General features: G+C 35.6%; 1 protein-coding gene across 15 annotated transcripts in view; it reads left to right on the top strand.

The window, feature by feature from the left end:
• Positions 1-25,016, top strand: part of MYO6 (myosin VI) — a 141,547-nt gene that overhangs the window by 114,373 nt on the left and 2,158 nt on the right. For 2 of the 15 annotated variants that reach the window (XM_036317775.1, XM_036317787.1), the window contains exons 23-36: positions 1,411-1,540; positions 3,814-3,904; positions 4,664-4,814; positions 6,330-6,538; positions 7,744-7,822; positions 8,948-9,108; positions 11,180-11,206; positions 11,613-11,642; positions 14,607-14,645; positions 17,917-18,020; positions 19,224-19,355; positions 22,068-22,094; positions 23,943-23,975; positions 24,634-24,852. In XM_036317775.1, coding sequence (XP_036173668.1) covers positions 1,411-1,540; positions 3,814-3,904; positions 4,664-4,814; positions 6,330-6,538; positions 7,744-7,822; positions 8,948-9,108; positions 11,180-11,206; positions 11,613-11,642; positions 14,607-14,645; positions 17,917-18,020; positions 19,224-19,355; positions 22,068-22,094; positions 23,943-23,975; positions 24,634-24,852 — 1,432 coding nt within the window. Of the gene's footprint in view, positions 1-1,410; positions 1,541-3,813; positions 3,905-4,663; positions 4,815-6,329; positions 6,539-7,743; positions 7,823-8,947; positions 9,109-11,179; positions 11,207-11,612; positions 11,643-14,606; positions 14,646-17,916; positions 18,021-19,223; positions 19,356-22,067; positions 22,095-23,942; positions 23,976-24,633; positions 24,853-25,016 lie in introns of those variants that run through there. The other 13 variants (XM_036317776.1, XM_036317779.1, XM_036317778.1 and 10 more) reach the window with 13 other exon arrangements.

The following is a 25,016-nucleotide window of genomic DNA, read 5'->3' as shown; positions in this document are numbered from 1 at the left end:
TTAGAAATTTCACAGTACTTTTGAGTCTTCATTGTGTGGAGAACAAGTTTTATTAGAGAGTGATAGATGTATAAGGTATGGGAAATTGGACTGGAGTTTGTGCTGACTTCTCTCAAATGCTAGAGTGAGTGAGTGTATAAATACTTTTGTATATAACATAATTTTCTTAGCCTCACCCACAGTTTTAGTATTTACAGGTTCTCATACTAGGTTACAAGATTGAGTAAAGAATATTTCAGAACTAAATATGTATAATATAGAAATACCTAAATGCTATTCAGAATCAGTTTATCTTTTCACCACTTCTAACTTTTTAAATACTAATTGAATTGTATTTTCATAATTTTAAACACACTTGGTAATATGTAATAGTCAACTATACCTATTTGACTCATCAAAATCATTAATAAATATCTCTAGTGCCTTGAAGACTAAACTAATCATAATAAATCTGATTTTACATTTTTGGGCATGAGATAAAATGTATGTAATGCATTAGCAATATATATACTTTACTGTGACTATTTTTACTGCAGAGAACCCATATTATTTCCTATAAAAATTAAGAAAAAAATGAATATATAGATATTCATTGTTGGTTTAGCTATAATCCTATATATTTCTCATAAACTCAACATTTACCTTATTTCAGGACTATAGTAATATTTTAGAATTAATAACCTGATAGAGAAAGCACTTGGTCTTGTTTGCTTCCAGAAAAATTAATCAGTCAGAAAGAAATGTTAAAAGCACAAGGCATATGTTCACAGATCGTTAGTCTCATTATGTTACCTTTAATTTTGATTATAAGAAGCCATTATCTTGATAGGTGTGACACTTCAATGCATTATAGTGGGATACAGCAATTTTCCACCATTGTGCTGCAAGCATTTTTAAAACATGCAATACCTGAATATTAAGTCAGGGGCAATGACCTCTTTTCCCTTATATTATCAAATTAAAAAATGACAGCAGCCAACACAACAATAGCCATCCAGTGTGAATGAATCAAAATGATACCTATTTTTTGTCAGATCGGTAAAAGATACTGAGAATGTGGATGAGCCAATTTAGAGACATATCAGCCTTTCTTTTTAAATTCTTTTTTCAGTAAAAGCTTTTTGCTAACCATCTATAATTGTCATTTAAGATTTTTTTAGACTTTTAGTATTGAATCTGCTAACTATCAGTGAGTATTCCACCTTTCCCCTCCAAGATCCTGAAGGAAAGAGGAAGAAAGAGAAAGGCAGCTATAAGATGCAGTATATTGGGTTGGCTGTAGACCCCACTGAGGCTTGGGACCATTTCCAGAAAGTTAGATTTTGGATTTCAGTTCTAGTTACTTTGTATCTCTGTGTGTTTAAGCCTGTTTATCTTTTAATACTGATAATAAATTATTTTGTTTCCTAGTTTGCAGAATTTGATCAGATTATGAAGTCTGACCCTGACCATTTAGCAGAGTTGGTTAAAAGAGTCAACCACTGGCTTATCTGCAGTCGCTGGAAGAAGGTTCAGTGGTGCTCACTCTCAGTCATCAAATGTAGGTGTTTTCTTTCGCACCAGGATCTGTAACTAGTTTGGAAACGAACGGTGTGTGGGAATGAACGGTGTGTGGGATTTATAAAGTTGTCTCCGTGTGAGTGCTGGGCAGCAGGGATGGCATTGCTTATTCACCTCATTTTCCTGGTTCCTCGAGTAGTAGCTCGTGTTCAGGATGTGGTAAATGAGTGTTTGTGGACTTTCTTTTTTTGAGTGTATGTGATACTTCTTAATTTGAATGTATGATAGGAGAATTAATATCATTATGTCCTAAACAAAGCAGAAGTCACTGTCTTGATTCTTTTCTCTCCCCCCCTGCCCCTCCTCACCTTGCCCACACCATCCCCTAAGCTCTCAGACTTAAGCCAGAACTCTTCCCACCTGTGTAGCATCATCAGTACAACATGTCAAAAATTTCAGGATTTTCACGGTTTCTCCTTTCTCGTTCCTGAAATCTTGTCAGTCAACAGACCCTGTTGATTCCTCCTCCAAATACTGTACCGTCTTCCCTCTCTATTACCAGTGCCTTAGTGGAGCTCCTCCTCCACTTGCATAGTAGCTTCAGTGGCTGCCCGGTTGGTCTTCCTGGGTTCCCAGAGTTCTCTCTCTAAACTAAAAGCCTTGTATGGAGGCTCCCTTTAATGTAGAGCAAAGTCTAAAGTCTTTCAAGATCACAAAGTGGGGCTTCAGGCCTTCTACTGCCTCTGCTCTCTCAGACCCTGCTCTCAGACACTCTGCACTGAGCTGCTTTCTCTTGTGTTTCCGGCCAGGTTGTATGGACAACTTACCTCTGACCCCAAGCAAGGGTGAGGGGCAGAATTTTTTTTGGGTTTCTGAGGGTCTATGGAAACCTTTAATTGTAGGGAGCTATTGTGAGTAATTTGATTAAATGTATAATTTTCTCTCTCTCCAAACTCACCAGAGTACCTGGAACAGTGCTAGACACATGAAAAAGATTCAGTGTAAATTGTTCCTTATTAATAGAAAAATAAAACTCCTTTGACCTAATGAAAAGGAACTGTGCAAAGGTTATTATTGAGTTCTTTTGCTAGACAATTATGAATGTAGGTAAAAGGATTGCTATAATAAAAAAGGTGACAGAAACTCTTTCCCCCTCATTTTCCAAGTAAAATATAAGCAAAGTTGTCATGATAGTTCATTGCTTTCAGCTTAATACATTGCATGTTGATGGACAACACATTATATTAAAATTGGCTATACTGTACCATTTGTTCATGGACTGTATTGTGCAGTGGTGAAGTCAGCAAATAGTCAGGATCTTTGCAGGGTGATAGAGAAACTGAACAATGTTTCAAGGTCAGAGCAGCCTAGGACATTCTGGGTAACTGAAGTTAAATCCTATCTAATAAAGATGAAATATGCAAATTGACCATCACACTGTCACAAAGATGGCAGTGCCCAGTCCCCTCAACCCCGCTGGAGTCCCACAGTCCTTTCAACCCAGCCAGGCAGGGGGCCGGGGGTGGGGGGAGCGGGCAGCAGGTGCATGGTGCGGCCGGACCCGCCCTCAGCCCCCCAGCCTCCCAGGACAGGCCTGAGGCACAGGCAAGCCTTGGATGGTGGCTGCCCAGTCACCCAGGGTGGGCCTGAGGTGCAGGCAAGCCTCGGATGGCGGCTCTCCAGCCTTCCAGAGCCGCCTGAGGCTCAGGTAACCAGGGCCAGCCGAGGCTTACACTGCCGGCAGTGGCAACAGCAGAGGTATGATGGGGGCGTTGCCTTCCCTTGATCACTGGGTTGCCTCCCGCCCCTGAGGGCTCCCAGACTGTGAGCAGGCCGGGCTGAGCGCCCCCCCCCCCCCCCCCCGCTCCAGTGCATGAATTTTCATGCACCGGGCCTCTAGTATTAAATAAGTACCTTTACTGTAGGATTGTCAGAAACTTCACTCAATATGTTCATTGTGAATCTCCAAAAGTAGCATTTAGTTTTTCCTAAATTCATATGACAGATGAATCCTTTTTTTCAAGACATACCTATTAATGTTTCATAGACCAACATTACCTAGGACAGTTTGGGAAGCAGTGGTGTAGCATAACAAGGAAATAATACATTTAAAATGTAAATCTAGTAGTATACATGGTGTGCTTTTATTTTAAGAAGTTTACAGAATTAAATGTTAAACTTCCTGATTTTGATGCCTGACGTATGAGAGTTCATGTTTCTTGAGAACTGCTTTGTGAAAGAGTGGTTTTTAAAACTGTTATAGGTCTGAATTAAACGGAATAATTTTCTATCATATTTTTCTCTTGCACATAGTGAAAAACAAAATAAAATATCGGGCTGAAGCCTGCATTAAAATGCAGAAAACTATTCGAATGTGGCTTTGCAAAAGGAGACACAAACCTCGGTAAGGTGAATGGTGCCTAAAGAATCCCTCAGAACCTACTTACGCAAATATGAAACGGAGTCATAATGAAGAGCAGTGGGGCACTCAGAGTTCCCTCTCTTCTCGTGTTCTTTGTAAAAAGATGTGTTGCTCTGTTATTTGTATGATTTATTTGAAATTAGTTATTTAATTACTTCATTGCTAGCCTCATGCTACAAAAGGATTTGAAGGAGCTAACAGAAATTTAGACACAAAATAAATGGGATGAAAGAAGCATTCTGATTATTTTAGTGACTCTAGTTTCTTGACAAATGTCACATTGGTATTGTTTTTAAAAACCTTATTAATGTTTTGACCGTAATTTCTGGATTATCTGTAGCAATTGTCCTGCTATAAATTTAGTCTTTATTTTTTATTTGCTCCTTTTATTATTAATTGATACTCTTTAAACATGGAGGTCTGAGTACCTGCTGATCTTTAATGCTTTTTAAAGAGACTAGGTGACTCTTTCAAAGCCTTCTATAATTTGAAGTCTCAAAACTTTCATTGTAAATATAGAAGGCTTCAGTCCTGTGGACAGGCATCAATGTCATTCACACCCATATTTGATTATTATTATTTTTTACCTTCAACAAGTTATCTTAAAAAATAGAGTATACTGAATAATATGAAAACGGGAATATAATATCCTGCTTAATATGTTTTGCATTTTATTAAAATGAAAAATCAACGTATAGCATTACATAGTGAAATGACACTGACGAAGCATTATCTTCACAGCATCGACGGCCTGGTTAAGGTCGGCACACTGAAAAAACGGCTTGATAAGTTCAATGAAGTAGTAAGTGCACTGAAAGATGGGAAACCGGAGGTGAATAAACAGGTCAAGGATCTTGAAATTTCGATTGATGCGTTAATGGCCAAAATTAAGGTATGTAATTTTAATCTAAATGGCTTTGACTTTTCAAAATAATTTAATATCTTTTGTTATTGGTGTTAAAATTATATAGGAAATTGCCTTACTGTGTTACAAATGTTGAGTCCCAGTGATGACAAGTGATGCTCATTATAATGCTCCCCTAACGGCTGGAAAATTTTCATAGCAGAACTTTAAAGTGAGCAAAGTTAAGCACTTTCATCTGTTGCTAGGAAAGATTTTTCCCCCCAAAATAGTAACTAAAATACTCTTTGTAAAATGCTAAAATGCTATTGTATTTACTTTAAATAGTAACTAACTACTCTTTTGGTAAGCTTTTGCATAATCATTACTGAGAGAGGATTAATGCAAATTATTTTGTTTCATGTTTTTTTACTTTCAGAAACTAATTTTTAAATGATAAAAGTAATGTAATATTAACAATTTGGAGAAAATCACCAAAAAAAAACCTTACCAAAGTAACACATTTAACTATTTTACTGTTGTATATTTCCCTTCCTGACTTATTTTATATGCACATATTTTTGCATAGTTTTTATCCTAATGTACATTTAGTTTTCTGTCCCGATCATTATGCCATATGCCTCGTTCCTATAATTATATTATCTTCATATAGGCTGTATCATAAATTACTTAACTGTTATGAAAATAGCAATTTCCCTCCAAATTTGTCAGAATAAATGGGGCCTTTTTTTTTTGTATTGATTTCCATTTATTTGATTATCAGTGGGATTGATATGCTTGTAATTACATTCCATCTGTCTCTTCATATATTTTTCTGTTATTTTTTAGGGTCTTAATGTTTTTCACATCTAGTTAAATGAGTCAATGCAACTATGTGGATATAATACCTTAAAGCAAGCCTTTTATTCTATTTCCTGCAGATACTTTATGTAGACAGTGGGCAATCTTAGAGACAGAATGGAGAAAGTGGAGCAAAAGAAGAATGAAAATGCTTTGGATAAGCTTAGCTGATTTTACAAATCTGTTAAGAGCCATTCCTGTTTATATGGTATTAATCAATTAAAATCAATCAAGCCACATTTTCTGAAGGCTCTCTTACGAAAGTCATCCAACAATTTGGGATGTATTTAATAATTTCTTAAATATTCCTTAGGTACTATTTGAACATTATTATTAAAGAGTAGTAAACTCTGACAAAATTAATAATTTCTTAAAAATAATTGTTACTTACTGTATGTTACTTTGTCCACAGTACCTCTTTAGATATTTGATTACTTGATTAGTAGGAAATAGATATCGAGATTTGTGTGCAAAGGTAACTTTTAAGTGTACAAATAGTATAATAAAGATAGTGGCCCTATTGCTTACCAACTTTTCTAGTCTTTGCTGTATATGTACATATTTATTTTATTATAAGGGCACATAACATTGAAGTTACCATCTTAATGATTTTAAAATGTACAATTCAGTAGTGTTCAGTATATTCACATTGTTGTGCAGCAGAGGAGATAACTTTTTAAGTACATGTTTATTATTGTTTTAAAGTCTACTATGATGACAAGGGAGCAGATACAGAAAGAATATGATGCACTAGTTAAAAGCTCAGAGGAGCTCCTCAGTGCTTTACAGAAAAAGAAACAGCAGGAAGAGGAAGCTGAAAGGCTGAGGCGTATTCAAGAAGAAATGGAAAAAGAAAGAAAAAGACGTGAAGAAGATGAACAACGTCGAAGAAAGGAAGAGGAGGAAAGGCGGATGTAAGGCATTCATGTTGTCATTTTGAATTAGAAGCTAACAGAACAGTGAATTCTTGGTGGTGTTGGTTGATATCTCTTTTTATTTTTAAAAATAGTTCTTTATTTGAAAAATAGAGGTTCAGTGCATGAAATTCATGCACGGGTAGGGTTCCTAGGCCTGGCCTGCGATCAGGGCCAATCAGGTTCCCCGCCTCCCCACCTCCTCCTTCCCTCACCACCCACCTGTATGCCGCCATCTCATGCCCCTCCCCCACACCTCCCCACCTCCTCCTTCCCTCTTTCCCTCAGCGCCCCACTGCTGCCGCAGGTCGCCCGTCATGTTCTGTGCTGTCCCCTGGTGGTCAGCTCATGTCATAGCGAGCGATTGAACTCCCAGTTTCCCAGTCAAACTCCCAAGGGGACACTTTGCATATTAGCCTTTTATATATATAGATACTATAGTCATATGCTGCTTACTGATGGAGAGATGTCTGAGAAATGTGTCATTAGGTGATTTCATCCTTGTGTGAGCATCATAGAGTGAACTTACACAGATGAGATGGTATATAGCCTACTACACATGTAGGCTGTATGAATGGCATAACACCATTGTATATTCAGTTCATTGTTGACCAAAATGTTGTTATGCTGCTCCTGACTGTAATTTTAGAGTAAGTCTGAAAATGGGGAAAAATCTATTTTATAATAATAACATAACATAAAATGATTTTAACAATAATATGAATTTTGGTTAGATTCTTATACCGAGGATCTCTTAACTTCCTGTTAAAGCAGTGACTTGTGTATTATTAATAAGCTAGAAAAAAGGCTCTTCTACTTTTTTGCAGTTTTAAAACTGGTAATGTTTTGAAAGATTTTCATAATTGGGTAGACAGAGGAACATGCGTTATTTAATTGGAGAAGGAGTAGAGGGAAGCACATGTAATCAGGACCTTGGAACTAGGCTTTGTAACCAAGTTACTCTAGTGATGTTCAAGGTTATGCAATATAATGTATTAGTTTTGTTTCAGAAGATTAATTGTCAGTAGAACTAGATTTAAAAAATGATAATGTATGTATATGGCCAGGCGGTTAATGTGAGCCCCCATTCTGTAACCTTTGTGAATAGTTTAAATTGCCTTCTGAAGGATTCCTGATTTTTTTATAACGTTTTTGAAGAGTTTTCTTTTCTTTCTTTCTTTTTTTTTTTTTTTTTTTTTGTTAAGGAAACTTGAGATGGAAGCAAAGAGAAAACAAGAAGAAGAAGAGAGGAAGAAAAGGGAAGATGATGAAAAACGTATTCAGGTATGTACTGATTAGACAGTTGAACTGAATTTCTATCAAAATAGAATCTACAAAATTATAAAACAAAAGAAGTGAAAGCAAGATCTTGATTTGTTAGATAGGCTGTCATTGGTTTATCTCAGAGATGAAAAGCAGTTTCTGCAATGGTTATGGGCAGGGACTTTGGAGTCAGGAACGTGAGTTAAGATCCAGCCTCTGTCACTGACAGAAATGAGGACATCGTACAAGTCACCATGAGTGACTGGGCCACAGTTTCTCTCTGTGGAATGTGGGTAAATAATAATTGTGAGCATCAGATGAGTTAACACATGTTAAAGCATTTCAAACAGTGTTCAGTTCAATAAATATTAGTTTGTTATTATTATTATTATATGTAAGGGAATGCCAGATGAACATTTATTTAAAATATAATGTCAGGCCCTAACTGGTTTGGCTCAGTGGATAGAGCGTTGGCCTGCAGACTCAAGGGTCCCAGGTTCCATTCCAGTCAGGGGCATGTACCTTGGTTGCGGGCACATCCCCAGTAGGGGGCGTGCAGGAGGCAGCTGATGTTTCTTTCTCATCGATGTTTCTCACTCTCTATCCCTCTCCCTTCCTCTCTATAAAAAATTAATAAAATATATTTTAAAAATATGTCAGAATGTACTTTCATCCAGTTAAACAAATTATAAAATAGTATTTTATAACATTGTAGATACTAATAGTAATAGATTAGAATAAGATTCTTTCCTCATCCCCATTTTTTAAAAAGTCCATGTCTGAGAGTAATTGATCACGTATTTGAGTTTCTTGGCTTTATTAACTTATCCTGAGCACAACCAACACTTTAAATTCCTGACATCTGCTTGCCTGCTGTTAGTGTTAATGTGATACCTGGGATACTCCTGTGATATTTGGGACACTCATCGTTATGGAATGGTGAAACTATGGTTTCTCTGCCTTCTCTTAGATTTGGAAAGAACAAGTATAAATTATAATATAGAGAGAATAGAGACTGAAGAGCTTTCTGGTTAGACGATACATTCCTTACTAAGGAACTTGTCTGGAACAATTTTAAGTAGGAATGGGGATGACCAAGAGACCATGTGGGGACACTTTGGTGAACCTGCTTTCTGTCCTTGGCAGGCTGAAGTGGAGGAGCAGCTGGCCCGACAGCGGGAGGAGGAGTCCCAGCAGCAAGCGGTGCTGGAGCAGGAGCGTAGGGACCGCGAGCTGGCCCTGAGGATCGCCCAGAGCGAAGCAGAGCTCATCAGTGACGAGGCCCAGGCGGACCTGGCGCTCCGCAGGTACTGGGCTGCTGGGTGGGGTGTGGCGCGCTCTCTGCGGTCTCCCTCTGTGCCTCTCACTTCAGCCTGAAGGGAATAGGAGAATCATAGGTATATTTTAAGTAAAATCATTTAAAACTTATTTGTATCCATTCTTATACCCAAAGGAATGAAACAAATTGATTTTATCAAATTGTTAAACTATTGAAAAACAAAACTGATACTTCAGTTCATGAGTACTTTAAGAAAACATATCAATGTTTACTCTGATAGTGCTAAAGAGTATTGTATCTTTATACATCTGGTTTAAGGTAGACATCTAATTTCTAAATACCTGCCACTAAAGTCTATAATAGAAATCAGTCACTTTATTATAATCCAGTCTAATATATTTGAGGTTGGTATTTATTATTTTCCTAATGCAAATTATATATATCCTAACATTTGAAATGAGGGGAAATTTTACACACACATACACACTCTATGTTTCAGAATAAATAGATTTCCTTTCCAAGAAGGAAGGTTTATCACATTGAAATATTTTGGCTCCTCAGGTTTCTGAATTATCTCTAAATACTATATGTTATTGGAGTGTGGAGGAATTTGGAAGTCCTTATTAAAAATTTCAGGAAGGTTTTAGTATAATAGATTTATTTTAAATTTAGAATATGGAAATGTTAGTTTTTTTGAATATTTGTAAAAACAGAGCAAAACTAGTTTGTGGAGTTCCTTTATATGTAGGTATATATGTTCTATATGTATGGTGAGGCACATTCATGTATGTAACTATGCTTTTCAGAATGTTAGAGCACTGTTTATGACAAAATATAATAAAAATAAAAATAGTAGCTGTTGCTATTTCCTTGTGAAAGGAAAAACTTGTTTTATATTATAGAGCAGTGCTTAGATTTTATTTAGCTGAAAACAAGATAGGGAAGGAAAAGGGTATGTTAACACTTTTTCTAGTAAGTGATTATATTGGGGAGTTCTGGGGCCTGAATTGTGTATGGAAGTATATTATATTTAAATAAACTGAATAGGCCTATCAAGCACAGGTATTATAATAATTTCTTAAGTTGTTGGGTGTGAGTCCAATAGTTGGGCTCTTGGTTAACATTTTGCCATAATTAAAACATTCCCACCCATCTATGGCTTTTGTACATGCAGACTTAGCTTAGCTGCTGTTCCATTCCTCCCCGCTGTGTTATGTTGCAATGGCCGGGAGTCTTTGGTATAACTGACCAGTGGGTTGGCCAGGCTCCTAGACAAGCCAGGCTCTGACAGCTGCCATCCCTAACGTGTGAGGACAGCCTGAAATGGGCAGAGCTGGCTTTAGTATGACTGAAAGTCATTTCTAAGGGGCTCATTAATGTAGTCATTATCGGTATTCATGGCTAAGCTTTATGTGTGAGCCTTTGAAATATTCAGCTATTTCCAGTACCATTCCTTATACTATGTGTAAGATACTGGCTCATATGTGCACTGCTTCCCATTTTCAGAAAGATGCACTTCTTCCAGAGTGAGTGGTCTCAGGGAGAGAGCGGACCATTTAGGACCTTTGACAAAAATGACAAGTCACCTGAGATTTTGGTGAAGCAGAATTTACTAGGTAATGAGACCACAATTAAGTGATTAGGAGATATTCAAGCAGTTGTAACTTGAAGGGAGGAAGAATTTGTTTTAGTTCTCCCGTGGGACAGGCCTGGAGATGCTGTTTTCCCATCTCGAATGCCCATTGAAGTCCTGCCTGTAAGCCTCTCTCCCAGAAAACTTTCTCTGAACCCTGGTCCTGTGAGTGCCTTCTCCTCTGAATCTCCTGGTTAGTGTATACTGTGCACTGGAAGCATTAGCAATGTGTTATGGATGATGTTCTGTACTGATGTCCCATGTTTGATAATTTTATCTTACTCAGGGCTTACATTAATGTTTTTGAATGTTTATTTTGCCTTTGTTAGTACTGAATTCTTTCTAACAATTTATGAGTAAGAACTCTCTAGCCCTGTTCTTAATGTGTTCTTGGGTTCTGTGATGTATTAAAAAATATATGTAGATGGATTCTGCTGCAATAAACAATTTCAAGTTACTTTTCCAGCTTGGTTACCCATCCAGTAACTTCTAAGTAAGAATTATTTTTCACATGTGTAATATGTTTTAAAATATGGTCTCAATCAATTATACACGTGATCCTGGATGCAGAGTTATGATTTCACATAACAGGCATACCTTGAAGACATTGCGGGGTCAGTTCCAAAGAACTGAATAAAGTGAGTCATAAACTTTGTGCTTGTGGAGGGTCTTGTCTTCAATTTGTGAAAAACACAACATTTGTGAAGCTCAGGGAAGCAAATCACAATAAAACAAGGTATGCCTGTATCTGAAATTATGAGTAATCTCACATGTAGATTAAATAAAGATTATGCACTTTTTTAAATCAGTAAAGTCACCAAAACATAAGTTGGGCACAGTCCAGATTTTCACAGTTCAGAGTTGGTTATGATATTAACAAAAATTTATTCTTTTCACAGAATTAATGGAGCAAGACCCAAAATGACACCGTACGTCATTTCGCTTTTTACAATTTGACTTAATCATATAACTTTTTTTTAACAGGTTATGGATATTTTTTTGGAGAAATAATTTCCTTATTGAAGTGAATTTTACATTATTTCCTTTTATTAAAAAGAATAAGATAACTCATTTTTCCTTTGCACAGGAAAAATGTTTAATGGTTCTTGTATGGTGTTCAGTCACAGTAGTTTATGATTTGGTTTCCTTCTTTGTGTTTTCTAACATGTTTAAACACCCATTTTGTTTTATGTGTTTTTAATTATTCTTTACTTTTTGTCTTTATAGAAACAGATATAGAGATATAAGTAAGAATAAATAAAATATTTAAAGTAGTTGAGTCATAATAGATAGCTTAGTTTTCAGCAGATGTGATAGTTTATTCTACTGATACCTAAAATAGTTTATAATCTGAAGTTATATATATAATGCTAATTTTGATGCTGATGTATCTTTTTGTTATGAAAATATCTCCACACAGAGAGAATCTAAGTAACATTTGGGATATGCTTGTATTTTATACATACTATACATATAAAATTTTGGAATATGCATAAAATCTGAATATTAACAGCTTTTAGGCCCCAACTCTTATATAGTAATGGTTCTCAACTCCTCAGACACAGATACCAATAACAAACGTAAAAATGATGCATGTGTATGTATAGTTCTCAAACAATGCATGTTAAAGAGAAGTAAAAGCACAGTAATTTACAATGAAGCAATGTTTATTTTAATATGAAAAGTGCTTGTTTACAACTATAGAAAAATGTAATCAAGTACTCAAATGTTTGCATGTATACCTAAGAGCACCATGAATGCAACCAACTTCAAACGCAAATTTATATAAGAATGTTACATCAGTCAGTAAATGCCATGCAGTTGTGAACAGTCCTTTGTAAAGTTCTGGACAGAGTTAAGTACACTCTCCTCTCCATTTTGCAATAGGTGCATCCTTACAGAAATTATCTGAATGTTAAAACCAGGCAAAAAAAGTTCTTCTACGTGTAAAACTTTATTTCCACATAAAACTATGTGTATGTGCATTTCACCTCAATGTTAAAGTCCCATGAGGCATAGGGCAGCTCTTCCTTGTGCAGGACATTTGGCATCCCTGACCCCTCACCCCATCAAATGCCAATACCGTTGTTCACCACAATGCACCAGGTTTTAAAAATGTTACTGAGTGGATGCTCTCACCCTCCATTAAAAAAACTTATATATAGTTACCAGTTGAGCTTGAATTCAGCCCTGTAACCGATGGTCTAAGGTAGTGGTCGGCAAACTGCGGCTCACGAGCCACATGCAGCTCTTTGGCCCCTTGAGTGTGGCTCTTCCACAAAATACCAACTTCTGCGCATGGGCCACGAAGTTTCGATCGCACTGTATGTGCGCGCCCGCACGTGGTATTTTGTGGAAGAGCCACACTCAAGGGGCCAAAGAGCCGCATGTGGTTCGCCAGCTGCAGTTTGCCGACCACTGGTCTAAGGTGAAATTGTGAGCATCTGCATATACTAGTCTGGGAAAATCAGAAGGGAAAAAGCACCTGGATTCAGGAACCCTTTCTGTTCAGTATATTTGGTGTAACATAGGCCAGGTGAGAGATACTAAACCAGCAGAGATGGCCATCCAGTGAAGCATGGGGGTATACAGAGGAATTGTTATTCGATCAGCAGTCCAAGTAGTGAAAGAGTTCTGATTCCCTTGAAACCTGCTGTGGGAAGGGAATCGGAGGGAGCTTCAGGAGAAAGCGGTGGTAAAATCAGAGGTGCCCTTGGGTACTGATAGAAACCTTGGGGTAGGTGATAATAGAATTAAAAATAGTTACCAAAATCATGCTGAGTTTGAACGTTAGGAAATTCTGACTAGCCTAAAGAGAGGTTGATACATTGCTCAATAGGCAGTTTCTTTAGATTACATTTGTGTTTTTTACTTTGTGTTTCTTGTCCTTGATCATCCGTTTTGAAAGATTTCTTTTTCTCTGACTGCTTGCTCAACTAGATCTCCATCAGTACCTGAGCGTAGCCAGCGTCCAGTACAAGGAAAGAGATGCACTAGTAGGAGTCCGGGAGTCTGGGTGGGCATCCTGGAAACCATGCCCTAAGGCACAGCTACCATCTTTTGTTATGATTTTTACTGGTTTATAGGATTTGGGGGTTTACCAGAGTCCGATGAATAGAATGAGTGAGAAACTTATTAATTATGAAGGAAGACAGCAAAGGACAGGAAAATAATAAGGCTAACAAATTATTGAGAAACATGATGAAACATCCATTCCATTTCACAGATTTAAACAAATATTGAGAAAGTTACACTCCTTGGGGTAATAAGAGCTAAGTAAGTTTTGGCCTTTGGGAAATGTTTGTCCTTGAAAAGTCAGAACACTTCTCATCTTAATATTTAACAAGCACTTGATGCATTTGAATTTTTTTTTAATGAAAATACACTTTGATCTAGAATTCTAAAACTTTGAATACATCAGAATTATTTAAACTCTGGCAATGTAAAATAGATCAACTTATTTTACCACCATTATACCTTGCTAATTAATATTTTCTAAGCAATCCAGTGTAAAATTTTATATAGAATCTATATTCTGCCAAGTTTCCTGTCTGCATTTAGAACATTTTATTCTGTACATAAAAAATAATACTAAGAAGCATGGCTCTTATGAGATTTTATTGAAAGTTCTTACTGCAAAAATAGGAAAGTCTGAATAACTTTAACTGGATCTAAATAAAAATTTTGCTGTATTTTATGGCTATGTATGTAAAAAAAGTATATTGCAGACTTTTACAAAGTAAAATAATAGTGAATGGTTAGTAATTCAATAATCGTATTGAAAATATAAATATTTTTTAAATATAAAATTTTATTTATGCTTTTAGGTATTTTAAGTAATTTATGTGTAATTGTCTTTTATATAACGATGCTGTATTATCATTCTTTTATAGGGAACAAATGGCGAAAGAAATGTCAGAAATCTTGAGTAGGTTAGTGCAGTACAATTTGGGGGAATACGTGCCACCTCAAAGTCATATTTTTAAGTTACTCGTCAATATTTGTACCAGAACCTGTTACATGAATAATGCACTCTTTCCATGTATATTTTCTGTACAAGAAGTGTCACTTCACTCTCACATAGAAAAAGGTAAAAACCGGTGTTCCTGTCCATCGGTGTTTCTCAGTGCTGAAGCCACTGGCATTTTGGAGCAGACTCTTCCTTGTTGGTAGTACTGTTGTGCCTATCACTGGCCCCCACCAGCTCAGTCTCTTAGGGAACCCTTTCTGTCTTCCTGATGGAATGAGTATTTTGAAACTCCCTCTAGGGGTGGTGCTGCCCCTGGCTGGGAACCACTGTGCCTAGTTGAAGAGGGGAATCCTGCTCCTAAGGATTTTTACACCACAGTACACAGTTTAAAAACCTCCGATAAGCCCTAGCTGGTTTGGCTCAGTGGATAGAGCATTGGCCTGTGGATTGAAGGGTCCCTGGTACTGAAGGGTCCTATACGGTTGCAGGCATGAGGTAACCAATAGATGTGTCTCTTACATTGATGTTTCTCTATCTGTGTCTCTCCCCCTCCCTTTCACTCTCTCTAAAAACGAATGGAAAAAATATCCTTGGGTGAGGATTAAAAAAAATAAAAACCACTGATGTAAAAACTGAGCCACCAAAGGCTATAACTTCCCAGCAGGACCTGGTCCATTACCTTTATAAGTGGATACGAATCAATAACATTTTAACTGTTAATTTTGAGCTTACAAAATTAATTGAAGATGTCTAATAATTTTTAAAAATCAAAAGTCAGAGACATATGTAATACTCTTTGTAATACTTTAAGCAATAAAACAATTAAAAAAATAAATAAAAATAAAAGTCAATTTCCCTACTACTTTATTGTTTACATGAATGTTTGTTAATCAAGTCTAAACAATAAATTACAGCTTTATTTTACTATTTTAATAACTCCAAAGGTGCATTTTAGTCGTGTATTTCTTAGGATGCTGAGTATGATTTTAACTAGGTGTCTTTTTGTTTGAGGTAATATGAATTAAAAGTAATACCAAAATCATATTTTAAGCAATAATAATTTGAATTCAGTGTTATTATTTTTAAAAGTATTAAAACACACCTTATGTATATTGACACCTCATGTATTTTCTGACAATCTATAAAAGGTATAGTAAGTAAATTCAGTTATTCTTTCAAAAGAAAATAAAGCAACATTAAAAAACCCATAATAATTTTCAGCTGCTCTTTTAGAAAAGACTCTTAGAAGAACTAAGAAGAAAAGAGAATTTTTTGTTGGTTTATTGAATGGTATTTTAGTGCTATAAGAAAGGGAAAAAAGAATACAGAATTTGAATAAATGTTAAAGCATAATTTATTGTTAAGGGTAATAGACCTTGCTGACACACAGCTGGCTCTTTCTGAGCAAAGCAATTTAGAAGAAAGAGCTACATGGGAAATTGCCAGTCGCACAGCTTATGAAAAATATGGATTCTTCAGTAAACCTAAAACAGATTTTAACCACAAAAAGCAGGAAGGACTAAATGGCCACACATTAGTTTTTACCCAGGCTTTTGTGTGTCGAACAATTTTTAAGTATGTAGTCTGACGTATGTTGTGTTTTATTCTCTAAAATGAAAGCATAAATAGGCCTTGTAAGGAGGTACAAGTACCCTCTTTCATTGGTGAAGCTCACTATTGAAGAAATGATTTCCTTGATTTCAGGAAGAAGGATACATATTTTCCCACATCATTTTCCAGTCAGTCTCATTATCTCTGTCTTGACGGTCAGGATTGTTGTTATCTTTCAAAATGTAACATGATGAGAAAGTAGCTCCCTGTAGTGTTGTACCTTGATTGTTCCTCTTTGAGAGGACATTTTTGGAGAAGTGGATGATAAAGGTGAAATTCCTTGTTTGGTACCTGAGAAGCAATATTTTAGTTTTTTAATATTTAGTTCTTTTAATATTTGTGTCTTCTTCTTTTCACATCTTGAAATAGGATGTGTTTAAATTCTTCCTTCAATACTTTGTGCTTAAAAGTCCACTTGCACTTATTCTGAGTGTCTCCTCTGTGGCTAGTGTAAGCTGCTGGAAAGTAATGTTCATTATTACAGAAAAAAAGTTGTTCCTGTATTTCCTGAATAATTATTTAAAATTATGTACATGGCTTAAGCCTGGAGTAGCACTACTAGGAAAAATTTGCCTTTGTCCTGTTTTATTTTAAATTTATTATTTTAGTATTTTATACATATTTTTAATTTTTAAAATGTGCTTCCTCTCTTTCTACTCAAATATTCCTGTTACTCTGGGCAATATATAACACTTGTGCCCTTTGAAATCTCCGTTATCAGCTTTATGACCTAAAACCCCTTCCTTTAATTTACATATTTATTACTCACTAAATATTTGGGTGTGGTTTTATCTGGTAATAGAACAGGGGTGGGGAATATCTGGCCTGCTGGCCCTTTAAGGCCCAAGATAACATTTGGTCTGGCCCTGCCAGAGCAACTGCAGGTGGGACTCAAAATTGAATAAATCAAGGAGCTTTTTTCATAGCAACAAAAATTTATATTAAGTGAATTATATTAAGCGAATGATGTTACAAATATCCAGATGGCCCGTGGCAGAAAAAAGGTTCCCCACCCTGTTGTAGAACTTTTTTTCTAAGTGTTCTTTAACAGTGAAGTTAAAAGGTCACAGGAGTTTCCAGAACCCAGCAGCTTTTTGAGCCTTTCTTTAATGACTAATGTGGTGGGTTGCATTTTAGACATTTACCTGTGGACCCACTAAACACCCAGATGCCTAGGGAGATCCTGAGCCAGTAGGTGTGATTGGGGCTTGGCCATCTGTAGCTTCCAATAGTCTACAGGTGATGGTACTGTGTGGCCTAATGGCTCATAAACCAACCCTTAATGTGCTTCTAATGGTGTTGTTTATGTATGTTGAGGATTTCTTTTCTAATTTTGAGAAAAACATATAAATGTATCTTTTAACTTTAGATAAACCTATGGTACTAGAATTTGGAATCAGAAGTCCTCCTAATATAGCTATTAAGTGGCACGGTGGAAAATTTTAATTTACCTGGGCATTCTATAGTACACCATTCTTCATTTCATCCATCAAAGATACAAAAATTACATTTTTCTAGTAGTTATTTCCAGTTCTTAAATGTACGCTCACTTTCTTCCTTCTTTAGTTAACATTTTGTTCATGTTTCTAGTTTAAATATGTAAAAATATGTAATAATTGCAGAGGTCCTGCTGTACAAGCCACCAAGGCAGCCGCTGGTACCAAGAAACATGATCTCAGTAAATGGAAATATGCAGAACTACGTGATACCATCAATACTTCTTGCGGTAAGTGTATGGAAAGGATGAAAAATGGGAAGTCTCCCTACCTAACATGTAATAAATACCCAGCTTCATTCAGGTGCTGTTTTTAAAATTTGCATATGAATTAGTATAAGCCATCCTCTTTATTACTATTACCTTGAAATGAAGACCTAATTTACTCACAAAGTTAAAAGGAAGGCATACTTAAATTAGTTAAATTCATTTTGCTTATCTCTTGCCTAAGTCAGAGAAGAAAAACATAGAGAAATTATGGTCTGGGCTATATTAATGACTGGCCCATCTCATATTATTTATATAATTAAACACTTACCAGAATCTTTTGGTCCATGCATGCAAAGGAAAAGATGGCAGTGCAGTCCTTCCTTTTTTTAAAAAAAAAATATGTTTTTATTGATTTTAGAGAGAGGAAGGGAGAGGGAGCAAGAGATAGAAATAGCAATGATGAGAATGAGTCATCAATCGGCTGCCTCCTGTACGTCCCCATTGGGGATCAAGTCAGCAACCCAGGCAATGTGCTCTGACTGGGAACCAAACCGTGGCCTCTGGTTCATAGGTTGATGTTCAGCCACTTAGCCACACTGGCCAGGCCAATCTTTCCTTTTTAACACTTTTTCTTCCAACAGAATAAAATACTATATCCAGAGGTTCCCACATGGTTGAGTTCTTGGTTAAATCATAGTGTTGAATTCATAGTACTATAAATAGGAACTAAAGTGTCATAGTTGTACAGACTTCTCACTATGTTCTTTCCTACCTCCCTGATTTTATCTGCATAATTACAAACAAAAAATGTGTTGCATATAAATCTAGCTTGCATTTGAATACAGTGACTTTTATTCCTTTTCATTCTGTTGTAGTAGCCTGTGACCTTGGACAAGTGACTTAACCTCTGTAATTTAAGTTCTTCATCTATAAAAGACCTATTTAGTCCAAGGTGTTTGTTTTGTTCAAGATTCTTATGTTGAACAAATTATATAAAATAGTAATGTATAATAAAATTCTGTAAATATAAAAGATAATATTACCATAAAATACTCATCTTTATCAATAATTAGCTTACTTTTAATTTTTTACTATTACTTTAAAAAGAAAACTTTATATTATATATACTGTCAATATGTATATGTTTATGCCACAGAATAATTATGCTAGACAACTAAATTAGGATGTTCTTTTTCTCTCTTTCTCTTTCCATGTAATTGGTAGATATCGAGCTCCTGGCAGCTTGCAGAGAAGAATTTCATAGGAGACTAAAAGTGTATCATGCTTGGAAGTCCAAGAACAAGAAGAGAAATACTGAAACAGAGCAACGTGCTCCAAAGTCTGTTACTGATTATGGTAAAAACAAATCTGTACTTTGGAATGTACTATACATAAGACATTTGGGTGACGTGTCCAATATACATTTTTTCTTATATAGAACTGTGATCCACTGAACCTAACACAACCACGATGGCTTATCGCTCATAGCGTTATTTCTATTAAAAACATTTAAAGTCTTATTTGTTAAGAAGTATTGAATTTACTTCTTAAGATACATTCTAGAGGTAAGAATAATCTTGTCTATATTGAAGAGGTTGTGCAATAATGTTGTAAATATGTATTTCCTCCCATATAAGTGAGAAATAGTACCTTGGTTTGTTCTAGAGTTTTGCCAAGACCAGGATTTGATATTTTTGACTGATTTCCAAAAAATTAATTTTGTTACTTTGTTATGCAAAAGGAAAGTTCTACTCTTGAAACTAGAAAATAGAGCAGGGTAGACATAACCTAGTGAAAGTATGCATTAGCTTTAACAGTAATTGAGAATACCTTTAATATTTGAGTAGTAATTTCACATATTAAATTTAATTTCATAAAAGCAATAATTGGAATTTCATTAGTTAACTTGTTACCTTTAAACTGACACAATTTATTAGCCTAATTTTGGTTAAAGACACGCTGACAGCATATGTAATGCCTTTTTTATTTTGTAAGGGGGTACATTCCCAGCACTTGATAGTATAGTTTGGCAATGCATGACCCAACTTAGGGAATGAACTCTCAGTTATATTTTGCCTCCTTCACCTTCCTAGCAAATAAAAGCAATGTTTGATTAAAGCAGTGGTTCTCAACCTGTGGGTCGCGACCCCTTTGGGGGTCGAACGACCCTTTCACAGGGGTCGCCTAAGAGCATCTGAAAACACATATATAATTACATATTGTTTTTGTGATTAATCACTATGCTTTAATTATGTTCATTTTGTGACAATGAAATTGGGGGTCACCACAACATGAGGAACTGTATTAAAGGGTCGCGGCATTAGGAAGGTTGAGAACCACTGGATTAAAGTCATTGAAGGGATGGACTTTTAATGTTTCCAAGTTGTTGCAAAAATAGATAGAGGAAAATGTACTATTAAGAGAGATGTTAGTGCTGATGATGCTCAAGGGGTGCCAACAGTCAGAACATGACACTCTGGATGGGCAGTGAGAGGTCACCCGGAACTAGGAAACAGCAAGTGGAACACCCTCTCAACATTGACCTTCTCGTGACACCATTGCATTCTCCAGGTTCAAACTTTGTCTCTGGGAAATGAGGAGGAGCGGGTGATGCCATTGCCTGTTCACTGTCTGCACCCATTTCCAACCACAGTTACATTTGTTTTGTAAAAATCTCAATGGGTTATTCTTTTTAGCTCTAATTTTCTAATCATGATCTTTGGCTGATAGTCTTTGATTATGTTTTATTTGAAAATTTATTCATCTGAATGATTACACTTCTTTTAAAAAGAGGAATTAATGTTGCGTTCACATTTTGAATGCATATACAAATGCTCCTCATATTTGCAAACCAAATTTTGATAGTTTCTTCACCCAACTTCGCCCCCAAAAGGAGCAAATAATCCATGGCTTACCTTGCTGGTGCTTATACTATTTTCATTTGTTATGTATATACACCATTTTGGAAGAACAAAAGAGTAGATTCAAAGTGCCATCCAGGTACAAATTTAGGAAGTTTATGTGAACACATTCTATATGTAGCCTTCAAAGAATTTGATTATGGGCTCCTTTCAGGATGAAAGGTAACTTTTGCTCTGCAAAGCACTTTCTTTTTCTGTCTTGTTTTCTCATGTAAAACTCACACAGGAGCTACAGGTAAAAGGAAAGGTGAAGGACACCAAGACACGTAACAAGCTCAGTTGAGAAAATTCTATACTTAGGTGGTTTACTAACGGGGCAGCTGATTGGCCTGTAAGAAGAACTGCTCTGTAATTCAATACTTGCAAGGATTTTAATTCATTAATGTGAGAAAATAAAATTATAACAGCTGTGATGAACAAAAATATAATGAGGTTATTGCCCGTAAGAGTAATGCATGGACAAATCACGGTGATTTCTGGAGTTAGGAGTTCGGATCCTCAGGCTCTCCTCAGGGTGAGCACGCTCTCATCACGTTTACTACAGACAGATTTTCAGAAATAACTTTGGTGCCGTGGAAAATCACCCAGTAAAAATTTATAATATTTAGTTGCTTAAAACAAAGACTTTGGAGAGTAGTTTTATTTCATAGCTCCTAAAATAAAAATGGCATGTGTTTAAGATTTAAACAATTTGAAGAAATTAAAACATCCTGGGTACATGTGAACATGGCAGGACGTTTTCTCTACTGCGTATAACTTTTGGATGAATTTAGAATTTATCCTCTTTTTTCCTACAAAAATGCTTGTAATGCCTTAAAGTTACTATAATGTCCATTATTAAGTGATTGTGTTGGATTTTTGTTTGACTATTACTGTGTCCCAAAATCACAAATGAAATGCAGTTTTTAAATTTCGGTCCTCTTTATATGTCCACCAGGCAGAATTTTCTAAAACATAATCAAAATAGTTAAAAAAAGAAAAAAGGAAAGCAGTATCTACTTGTAGGTACTTGTCTATGGACAGGATATTTACTTGTTAGTCACCACCTCAATTGATGGAAAGGCTTTACTATAAATTAGAAGAATGATGCTCACTTAACAGTTTTGGCACTTTTATCTTTTCTTCAACATAAAATATTTGTTCACAGATTTTGCACCATTTTTGAACAATTCACGTAAGTCAATGGGTGGTAACTCATGAGCTAACTGGAAGATGGGTTAAAAATACTTTATAAAGTACTAACTACTATTAAACATTGTTTTGCTACAATTTTTAAGTGGAACTATAGTACATTAATGTTGGTTTATCTGTACTAGATATATAATTTGAGATGATACTTTCATTTGGGTCACTCCAAAAAAACAATAAAATTTAAACTGTTGTTTTATAAAATTACTTCATTTTAAGAAATAACTAGAATTTTAAACTGTGAATATATACAATTCTTATTGTAGCAAAACTCTATCTTACTAAGCAGCTGATCTTTTAGAATAAAGACTAACTTTAGGTGCTGGTTTCAAACACTGTGGTGGGATAAGCATGTCTGTTCAAAGAGATTGGAGTTTTGTATGATAATACAAATACAGATTTAAAAGGACACCACTTCATAAGAAGAAGAGATTATTCTGTTATGTTTGTAGATTCCTAAGATGCACTTTTTAAATATAATTTAAAAGATTTGAGTCATCTTAATGTGCAGTAAGTTTCTTCTAGAATCAGTTTCAACAGTCATTTGGATATACAGTAGGTTCTCAAATAACTTGGTTTTATTCACTGTCCTTCTGTCATTACATTGAAGAACTGCCATAGGAAGTTACCTCTTGTTGATATCAATCAGCCTATGGTAAAGTTAGTTACATTATATGTAATTTCACTTAAAGTCACTGAACCTATTGAAGACATTAAATGAGGACTTACTGTAATGCCATATTTATTTGCCAGCTGGTTAGGCTTGATTTTTGAAAGTGCTTTTAGTAATTTGTAGGGCTATATTTGAAACTTATTTCATGCTTTTGAAGATAACATTATTGGATGTTTAGAAGATGAATTTCCATCTTTTAACGTCTGTATCTTTGTACTTTCCCAGATGGATATTGTCTCCCCAATACAATTTCAGTTCTCGCATTAGTAGAAAAAGCCATCAAAGAATTTATGTTGGGTTTCTTAATTTTATCAAGTATATTAAGTTATAGGAGACTGTTATTTTAAAGAAAAAAGTAGGTTAATTTAGCGGGTGGTGATCAGTATCATATTAAGTTTTCTATCAACTAGACATTGAATTCTAATTCACGGCTTAAGATGAAGGATTTTTTTAAAACCCTTTTAAAATATGTTAGTTTTGAGTTAATGTATTTTCTTCAAAGTAGGTAGTTTTTAAAACTTAAAATGGAAGCCCTGAACTGTAAGTAGTTTTGGTGGAACAGGAACAAAAGAATACATGAGCTTCTCTCTGTTAACTGCTAAAGGTGATGCGGCTTTTTAAAGTCACTAACAACACTGGGCCTCGGTTTCATTCTTTCCCAGGCGTCAGAGCTTTGCTAACTGCTGCTTGCTCTCTCTGGTTTGCAAGGAATAAATTCAGTCGCTAGAAAGCTTTGGCTGTTGGTGTAAAAAGTAGAATAAGAGTATTTTCATCCTTTTGGTATTTGGAGATTCTTACAAAAGCCATATGGCTGTTCTTGACTTAGACATATTATATAATTTCTCACTGACATACTTAGTTTTTCAGTGAGGTTCTTAATTGAGCTGCAGTAAATGGTTGGTCCACTTTGAAAGTTGTAAGTATAAAGCATATTAAACAGACTTTACCCAAATTATGTTGCTGAAAATGTCAAGTCATTGCCCCAGAGAAATGTTTATATATGTAGATAAAATAAAAACCCAATTGTCTAGTAATGGAAATTGAGCAAGGGGAAAAAAGTTTATTAATAGGAGGGTAATGCCCAGCACTATTAGAAAAGCAAAGAGTTTGTTTTCTATTGGCAAAGGGGACCAAATATTATATACTTTTCACTTATTTTAGTGGATCTTACTCCAAGAGGAATCTATTTTCAGAGTAAGTAAATATCTGAGGGAAAGTTCATGTTTACTATTACAGTTTTTTTGTCTTTGCTGTTGTCATGAAGTCATTTAAATAGTATTAGTGAAATATATGTATTATTTTGGCCATTTTAAATCTCAAGATTGGCTAAAGAGGAAACTTTTGTCTTCCATCTTTTTGAGGAACTTGTGATTAATTGACAAGTATCATCGATAATCCTTCAGATTTGTATAATTACTGTTTGTTTTACCATAAGTAGTCCTGTAAAAGTTACTCTTCTGCCTTCATTTGAACTCTTTGGAGGAAAAATATAAATCTAGTAAATACTAGTGTGCGTTCCTGCCGTGTGAGTTTATTTTAGGTTACTGATTATTTTAGGTTATTATGGCTGCTGCTGTTGGGGTGTATGCAGGGGTGTGTGTGTGTGTGTGTGTGTGTGTGTGTGTGTGTGTGTATTTACAATGTAAAGGAACTTCTTTAGGGAAAGAAAATTCTGAAGAAATTGCACTGTGAATTGTATTCAATTATAGGCAGTTATTATTTACACTTGGTTTTAAATTTACTAATAGGAACCCCTCTTCCTTTTAAAAAAATGTGTGGTGCATTTTAGGATTCAAGGCTATTTTGTTATCCCTTGGGCTGCTGGTTTAACTTTCCTTGTTCTGTGTAATAGCTCAGCAGAACCCAGCCGCTCAGCTTCCTGCCAGGCAGCAGGAGATCGAAATGAACAGACAGCAACGCTTCTTCCGCATCCCATTCATCCGCCCTGCTGACCAGTACAAAGACCCGCAGAACAAGAAGAAGGGCTGGTGGTATGCCCATTTTGATGGACCTTGGATTGCCCGGCAAATGGAACTCCATCCTGACAAGCCACCCATCCTTCTTGTGGCTGGTGTGTATGACTCACAGGAAAAAAATTTATAAAGGAGGAAAGGATTATAAACTCTGAATGAAACAACCTAATATATAATGTAATAATTCACTAAAAGTTCAGGATTGAGGGATGGAGTTTTGCAGTTAAATCATGTTTTCAGTTAGTTTGAGGTTTAATTTGTT

This window comes from Myotis myotis, unplaced genomic scaffold, assembly GCF_014108235.1.
Source record: "Myotis myotis isolate mMyoMyo1 unplaced genomic scaffold, mMyoMyo1.p scaffold_m19_p_7, whole genome shotgun sequence".
NCBI classification, from domain to species: domain Eukaryota; kingdom Metazoa; phylum Chordata; class Mammalia; order Chiroptera; family Vespertilionidae; genus Myotis; species Myotis myotis.
Note: the sequence above shows the minus strand (reverse complement) of the source record. Positions and strands in the feature narration are given on the sequence as shown.